Source organism: Atta colombica, unplaced genomic scaffold (assembly GCF_001594045.1).
Source record: "Atta colombica isolate Treedump-2 unplaced genomic scaffold, Acol1.0 scaffold166, whole genome shotgun sequence".
NCBI lineage: Eukaryota > Metazoa > Arthropoda > Insecta > Hymenoptera > Formicidae > Atta > Atta colombica.
The window spans coordinates 879158-887653 of NW_017259257.1; the positions used below are offsets into that span (position 1 = coordinate 879158).

General features: G+C 34.7%; 1 protein-coding gene across 2 annotated transcripts; it reads left to right on the plus strand.

Moving 5' to 3' along the window:
* Positions 1-73: 73 nt before the first annotated feature.
* LOC108686220 (adenosine kinase 2) lies at positions 74-5615 on the plus strand. Of its 2 annotated transcripts, XM_018191389.1 has the most exons (6): positions 74-148; positions 2328-2520; positions 3438-3645; positions 4005-4280; positions 4365-4773; positions 5244-5615. In XM_018191389.1, the coding sequence occupies exons 2-6, from the start codon at positions 2504-2506 to the stop codon at positions 5369-5371; spliced, it is 1038 nt and encodes a 345-aa protein (XP_018046878.1). In that variant the 5' UTR covers positions 74-148; positions 2328-2503; the 3' UTR covers positions 5372-5615. The 2 variants fall into 2 exon arrangements, with proteins under 2 accessions (XP_018046878.1, XP_018046879.1); XM_018191390.1 differs by lacking the exons at positions 74-148; positions 2328-2520 and adding an exon at positions 2772-2909.
* The last annotated feature ends 2881 nt before the right edge of the window (positions 5616-8496 follow it).

The following is an 8496-nucleotide window of genomic DNA, read 5'->3' on the forward strand; positions in this document are numbered from 1 at the left end:
GCTTCTTAAGGGAGAGCCCATCTCTACGAGAGGAATCTTCTTCTGTAGGGTGCGCCGGACAAAACTGTGAGATCGACATGTGCTTACACACGCCGAATCTCGCCCTAGAGCGGATTCTCGAGAGTCTCCGCTCGACGGGACCATGAAGGTATCGTAAGAACGAATACTTTCCCCGCGCTGCGATCCCTCCTAGTCAACACCAACTAAGAGACCTATTCTGTAACTCTTAACAATTGTAACGTTATAATGTCGTTGCACAGTTTTTTTTACCATGTAATCTGCGATTAACGACACTGTAACACTACAGTTACAATTGTGTTAAGAGTTACAAAATAGACCCCTACAAGTAACAAAAAACATCTACAAGATGTTCCTTGTCCCAAGGAAGGTGTTGAAATCTGTTTTCCTATGACACTGTATATCGTAATTTCACACTCAACAATATAAATATAACATACATGATGTTACGTAATAGTTAAAATGTTGAATGCGACATTATAATAGATGTTACTTTTAATTGGTGCCAACTGGGTAAAATCTCGAGAGAAATATTGGACACTTTCGATCTCAGATAGTATAACATTCGCGGTAATATTGACTATATTTGCTTCAACTCTTATTCATGCGAGAGTGATTTTATATCTTCCTTATAATTTATTGACTCACTATTAAAAGTTTAATTCAGGCGCATTATAGTGGTTCTATTGTCACTAATTTTACAGTTTTCACTTCATTTCTTTCAATGCAACTATTATTAATATCATATTAGATTATCAAAAACAAGAAATAATATAAATCTTTTTTTATGCAAAATGAATTGGTTCTTTCAACAAGCTGCCATTTGCATTCGATAGTGCACATTGGTAAACTATAGAAAAATTCTTTTTTATTACTCAACTTTAATAAACAATATATGAGATAAGTATTTTAAATTTTTGTGAGCGTGTTCCTGAAAAAAAAGGAAGACTCATAAAATTGGAAACATACTTATAACTCACCATGTATAATCGAATTTCTCTAGTCATATTTTTAACAAATATGTAACCAAAAAATTGAAGACTTGTTTATTAATTGATGAATCAAAAATTCTTTATATATTATTTTATCGATACTATCAAATACAAGTAGTGACATGTGAAAGAATTAAGCTATTTCAATAATGCCACAATAAAAAAAATTTATACAATTTCCCACTTTTGATATTATAATCCAATATGTAGCGAGAGAAATCTTAATATTAAATATTTTTGTGCTATTCTATTGCTAATAAAAGTAAAGTTATTTAGACGTAAATATAAATACGTAACGGTAAGTAAAATTCCGCGGATAAGATGTATAAAGATAGCTTGCTATCATATTATTTAATCCCAATGGATCGTCATGAAAAAAATAGTGCCGTAAGTTTCGTGTGAAATATATGTTACAGGATGTCGCCGCTCCATTTGATCCGTAACTTTCCAAGTCGACTGATGAGAATATTCAGCGTGTAATTGAGCAATAAAGACTTTTGTCTTTCTCCTCTACAACTGTCTCGTTAACACATTAAAACTATTGCGTACATTTGAATTGTACGACAAATTTTCTTTTACACGCGTTTTATATTTCTACATAAAAAAATCAATGAAATTTTAATCTAGGCAACATGTTTCATTGAAATAAATAATCTTACACGTTTAAATTCATATATTTCTCAGTTTGCGTTTTTACAAATCATATGATTAAGACGAAACTTATCGCGCAAAGTAATAAAAAATCATTAAACCTTGTTTTGTATGCACGTCATTAAATCTCTTCTTGGCTAATGTCTGTTTATCAATCTCAATGTTTAATTTTATTCTCGGTTGAATTCTTTATCTTCTAATTCTAAGAATAAGAAGAAATAAATCGAAACGAAAATCAAGTTAATCTATTTTTGATAGAAACAGGCAAAGCTGTTTCATTTTTCTGAAATAAACTAAGATAATATATCCCAAGGAATATACAAAGAGGCAACAAAATCTAGAAGACTATTTTGAATTTTAACATCAATAATCTAATTTTGTAATTAAAAATCATTTTAATTTTCTCTAGACTTGGTACGTTCCTTAGGATCTAAATATAGAGTATAGGAATAATCTTAAGATTATTGAGTAATTTGAACAAATGATTGTGAGAAGTGATTTACAATATTTACAAACATTGCAGAGTTTGAAAGTATCGTTAAATGTTATGAATTAACATTGACTACTAATTACGATCTTATTATACAGTTCTTACATAGTACAGTTCTTTTATCTCTTCCCACGATAAGTCACCTCTATGACATAGAGATAATAATTTCCGAGTAGTTCTTCAATAACAACTACGAGCAGTCGATACTATTGGATGCTTTTGCGTTTTCACGCACGAGAAGCGGCACAACGGTGAGCTGAGAGCGTCGGTGGCGCGCCTTGCGATCGTAGCAGACCATCCTATCCTTGACGTGTTTTCCTTGTAATCTCTCGAAAACTACAATTGCGTGGAAATGGCCGAGGACTTACGGTAAGTGTAACATCTAATTTTTTGTGATTCCAATTTTTTTTCTCTATCTCGAAAAACGTTTATTGAACAAACCAGACGCGTTTTTATCTTTTCTTCGGAGGTTATGAGTCAGGATTTATTACGTGACAAGGTTAAGTTCGGCATGCCGCGTATATACTCCACTACTCCCGACGATCGTCGATAACAACCAATTCACTGTTGAAAGAAAGGATTGTCTGCAAAGAATAATACATATATTATAATTTTTGTTTCAATCATAAAAATTGTACGAACAATCAACGTCAGACTCGTGAAAATTTTAATCACGTCTGGCAAGAGGAAAGATACAGGTTATGTAATCTTCAAGGTCGATTCTCATAGGCGCGATTCGTCACTGAGTTGTGAGCAATGTGAGTTCCATATGGTTGCTTCAAAATGGCATCGCAATACGAAATTGCCATATGCATTTTTATTTTCTTAATAATATCGCTTTTCTTATCGAGCTGTCTCGAAGATAATAAATTGTTTGACATTATCTTATCACTGTTCCTCGAGAAATTTTTTTTATTAATAAAATTGCGCAAAGATATCTAGGATTGCTTTCCTTTAAAATTTAAATGTCATTTTTACCAATATAGATCAACTTTAATCTCTGTTTATTCTTTCTAATATTTATTTCTACCAATGTAAATTAATTTTTAATCTTGGTTTAACTTATCTTTTTCTAATTCTAAGAATTAGAAAAGGATAAATTAAATCGAGATTGAAGTTAATAATTTACATTGATAGAAATGAGCACAATTTTTAGAACTAGAAAAAGGTGTAGAATATTAATTGAATTGAGATTAAAATTAAATTACATTAGTAGAAACGGGCATAAATTGTAGACTGATCTAGATGAAAATTGTATCGAAAATTTTATCAAATGAACATTTCAGAGAAGGATTGCTATTGGGTATGGGAAATCCTCTTCTGGATATTTCAGCATATGTTAATCATGACTTGTTGCAAAAATATGATCTGAACCCCAACAATGCCATTCTTGCTGAAGAAAAGCACAAGCCTTTATATGATGAGCTGATTGACTTATACAATGCTGAATTTACTGCGGGTGGATCTGTGCAGAATACTATGAGAGTAGCGCAAGTAAGTATAATCTACACAGAAAATTATTATTCACTTTCTAAAACTTTTAGAATAAATCTCGGTCTTAAAGATTAAAAATTAAACCACTCTTTAAAAAAAACTGTTCAATTTTCACTCTTTAGAGTGAGCTTTTAAAGAATTTAGAGGACATTGCCAAATTTATTTGGCAGATAAAAGAAGAAAAATCTTAAATTTATTTCTATTGATGTAGATACTTTTAATCTTGATTTAATTTACTTTTCATCTTTTTCTAATTTTTAGAATTAGAAAGAGACAAAAAGAGTTAAACTGAAATTGATCTACATTGGTAAAAAAATGGGCAAAAGTCATACTATAAATAATCAATGTTTGTTTTATAGTGGTTTCTGCAAAGACCGAAAATCGCCACATATATGGGCTGTGTCGGCAAAGACAAATATTCCAAGATCCTGGAGGATAAGGCAATGGCGGATGGCTTAAATGTTCGTTATCAATACACCGATCAGGAACCGACTGGAACGTGCGCGGTGCTCATTACGGGGAAAAAACGCTCCCTATGCGCCAATTTGGCAGCGGCAAATTGCTTTTCACAGACACACATCGAAAAGCCAGAAAACAAACATCTGATAGATATCGCGAAATACATCTACATATCGGTAAACGCAAAGATTTCCTAATATCTAAGTATATGAAAGAGCGATTCAGTAAAATGTCATGAAATTCATTATTCTATATTTTAGGGATTTTTCTTAACGGTTAGTCCCGAATCCATACAAACAATAGCCAAACACGCTTACGAAAACGACAAAATGTTCATGATGAATCTCAGTGCACCGTTTTTATGCGAATTCTTCCAAAAACCGATGCTAGCGGCGTTTCCTTACGTGGACATCTTATTCGGGAACGAGACAGAAGCGGACACGTTTGCAAAGATCAACAATCTTAACGCGACGGATAGAAAACAGATCGCGCTGAAGATATCGAACATGGATAAGATAAATAACAAAAGGAAAAGGATCGTCGTGATAACACAGGGTACTAACGCAGTGCTTTTAGCCAAGGATGGCACTGTGACGGAATATCCTGTTGTAGAACTGCCAGAGGAAAAAGTTATAGATACTAATGCCGCTGGGGATGCTTTTGTCGGTGGTGAGTACGGATTTGTCATAAATTGTTTGTAATAAATATCTGCGAAAATAATAATTTTATTGAGCTATATAGTGATATCTTTATTGAGATTCTTCTTAATTTTATTGTTTGTGGCCAAGCGTGACTTCTCTTATATGTCTGTGATACACACGCTGATTATACACAGTTATATGGGATCTATAATTTAACGTCGATTCCGAACGACGTGTTAGAGAAGCGTTCTTGGCAAAGTTAGCTCTCGGTGGATTGCCATTTCCTTCTGAGAGGAGATACGAGCATATGAAAATATTTTGGTTGTACCGGGATTTGAACCCATAATCTCTAGCATAACAGTACGCTATCTGCTTTGCCATGCTCGCTCTCGTAATTATTGAAATACAATGACAATAAGATTACATATAAAAAGAAAACTAATTGAAAGCTTTTATATCATTTATATATAGCATTTATATATGAATAAATTGTTTCAGGTTTTCTAGCACAACTTATACAAAATAAAAGCATAGATACGTGTATAAAATGCGGTATTTGGGCGGCGACGCAGATCATACAGAAGTTCGGATGTACTTACGAGGGAAAGCCGAACTTCCAGTTTTGATTGGTGCCAATGTGGTAGCGAATATAAATCATGTACTTAATAGATATCTTAATAATTTTTTAAATGAATTTATCCCTATCTTTTTTACCTTTTAAACTTTACATTACGAATGAAATTCGAGCTACAAGATTATAAAAATATTTGTATTATTAAAATTTAGCAATCTATTTTGCTAATCTAAACGCATTAGAGCAACAATAATTTCAGAGAAAGAAAAAAAATCAATAAATTCTTGTTGAATTAATAAGATCATAAATCATTTTACAGGGCTGCGAAATTAATGTCCGTTTCCATCGTTTAAATGTAATTAATGATGAATTCGGACACTCGCACTGGATAATACATTAAAACCTATTTTATTCAAAGTAATCTGAATCAGTGATAATATAATTTGACAATTTAACGGACAACTTGATGACTTTTTACTAAAATTTGATTTATTTTTCAATATATATTCTCCTTTTAAAAAGTCACTGACTGCCCACGTATATTCTGCTAATAATACCATTATTAAATATTTAATCCTTTAAAATATCTATATGCTTTTGCATTTAACTTTGCTACATTCATATATGTAGCAACTCTTATAATTGTTAGTATACACTAATCCAGTGTAATGCAAGTGACCGAATTTCACTATACCTTAATCTCAGTTCAACTCTTTATCTTCTAGTTCAAAAAATTATTAATGGATGAAGTGTAAATTGAACTAAGATTAAAATTTAATCTAAATCTAAATCGTTTTACGAGTATTCGCTTAAAGACGTGAACTGCGCAGAATTTCTCCCTCGCGCATACTTACGTCGCCGTACGTTAATTTACATACTGTCGGGGAAAATCAATACAATCACCGAGGTATATAGATATTATACCGAGAATTTGCTGGTTAGCTTCGCATACGCGGCCGCTGGACGGGCGATACCGTCCGGGAGTGCAGAGTATTCAATTATGCGAGACGTTGCACGCGTGCGTCGTGCGCGGTGCGATATGCGGCCGAACTGCGGAGTTTGGAGCGGGACGGAGATGTATCGAGCGGGCAAGGGGGAGAGAGAGAGAGAGAGAGAGAGAGAGAGAGATGGGGGCGAGCGGGACGGATGACGGTTCTTAAAAAAAAAATCAATAATCTCATTACGAAATTGCATTGGACATGTTGTGCGTTTTGCATATAAACAGAAGTAACGCGCGTCACACTCGCTGCACCGGGCAGTGTCGTATTAATCCAGCACTTTTCTCTGTAGTATAGCACTTTTCGATGAAACGAGTTTACAACGACCATTCGATCGCGATATTAGTGTTCGGTTTTGCTTCTGGAACAATCGTGCTTCCTTGCTTCTTTTACGAATAAAGAAATACAGAGGTACAAATTAGATTAATGTTAGATTGACGTGAAGGATCTGTCGCTTTTGCGTGACCATCTTAAATGAAGTTATCGATTTCCATTTACGATAAATATATCCACGTGTATTTTATACAAGAGGAACTTTCCGCATCGAAACTTAGCAGCATGTAATTTTTTTTTTTTTTTTTTTTTTTGAAAATTCTATTTTCTTCAGATTTCCAGGTAGAACATTATAATCATAATTAAGTCATAATAATATCATAGGACATCATTTTTTATTTAAAAATGAATTTATGTAATAAATAAGAGCATGATAACATCTTTATGGTATTATGACTCCTATGTACTTGAGTTGTTCATTTTGTCATTTTCTACTAATGTAGCTAATCAACTTTTTGCACAGTTGATTTTTTCTTTTTCTCTTCAGTATGAAAAAAGAAAGAAAAAAATGAACTGCAAGAAGTTCAGCTAAAAAATAAGTTTTACTCTACATTGATGGCATTGGGTGCATTAAGTGTACAACTTTGCTTCCGCCATTTTTTTTCCGAAATTCGAGGCTTTATTGTAAAAAACTGGTTATACATTTATGATTCAAAGTATTGTCCATCGCTGGCCACTACTTTCTGCCATCTTTCGGATAGTGTACGAATCCCGCGTCGAAAAAACTGGTCATCTTTTGAGGCTATCCACGAATCGATCCAATTTTTTACTTCTTCATAAGACCGGAAGTGCTGGTCAGCCAGGCCGTGTGCCATTGATCGAAACAAGTGATAGTCAGAGGGAGCAACGTCTGGAGAATACGGCGGGTGGGGTAGGATTTCCCATTTCAACGTTTCCAAGTATATCTTGACCACTTTCGCAACATGGGGTCGAGCATGCTGCAAAATCACTTTATCGTGTCTCTCGTTGTATTGCGGCCGTTTGTCTTTCAATGCTCGGCTCAAACGCATCAATTGCGTTCGATACCGATCGCCTGTGATTGTTTCAGTCGGTTTTAACAGTTCATAATACACTACGCCGAGCTGGTCCCACCAAATACAGAGCATGACCTTGGAACCGTGAATATTCGGTTTGGCCGTCGACGTGGAAGCATGGCCGGGAACTCCCCATGATTTTCTGCGCTTGGGATTATCGTAATGAACCCATTTTTCGTCCCCAGTCACAATGCGATGCAGAAATCCCTTCCGTCTTTGCCTTTCAAGCAGCTGTTCACAAGCAAACAAACGCCGTTCAACATCTCTCGGCTTCAATTCGTACGGCACCCAATTTCCTTGCTTCTGAATCATTCCCATGGCTTTGAGGCGTTTTGAAATGGCTTGTTGAATCACTTCCAATGATCGTGCCAATTCTTCTTGATTTTGACACGAGTCTTGCTCAAGTGTAATGCCTCCAATTCTGCATCTTCGAAAACCTTCTCTCTTCCACCGCTATGCCGGTCTTCGACGTCAAAATCACCGTTTTTGAAGCGTTGAAACCACTCATGACACGTTCTTTCATTAATAGCGGCCTCACCATAAGTATTTGAGAGCATTCGATGAGCCTCAGCCGCAGATTTCTTCATATTGAAGCAAAAAATTAAAACCTCCCGCAAATGATGAGAATTTAGCTCGTAAACTGACATTTTCAATCGAGAATAACTTTATGTTGCAGACACAAATCGACTAATGTTTCTATGGGGTTATGTTGACAGATGCCCAAGTTGTACGACGTCTATGATCTATTTATTTCGACCACCACTTACCGCTAAAGCCATCTTAGTAGGAAAACGGCGGAAACAAAGTTGTAC

Excerpts from the sequence above, each read along its gene's own strand:
- LOC108686220 (XM_018191389.1), top strand. Across the intron at positions 3,646-4,004 it reads ATACTATGAGAGTAGCGCAA|TGGTTTCTGCAAAGACCGAA; the intron begins GTAAGTATAATC and ends TTTGTTTTATAG. Across the intron at positions 4,774-5,243 it reads TGGGGATGCTTTTGTCGGTG|GTTTTCTAGCACAACTTATA; the intron begins GTGAGTACGGAT and ends AAATTGTTTCAG.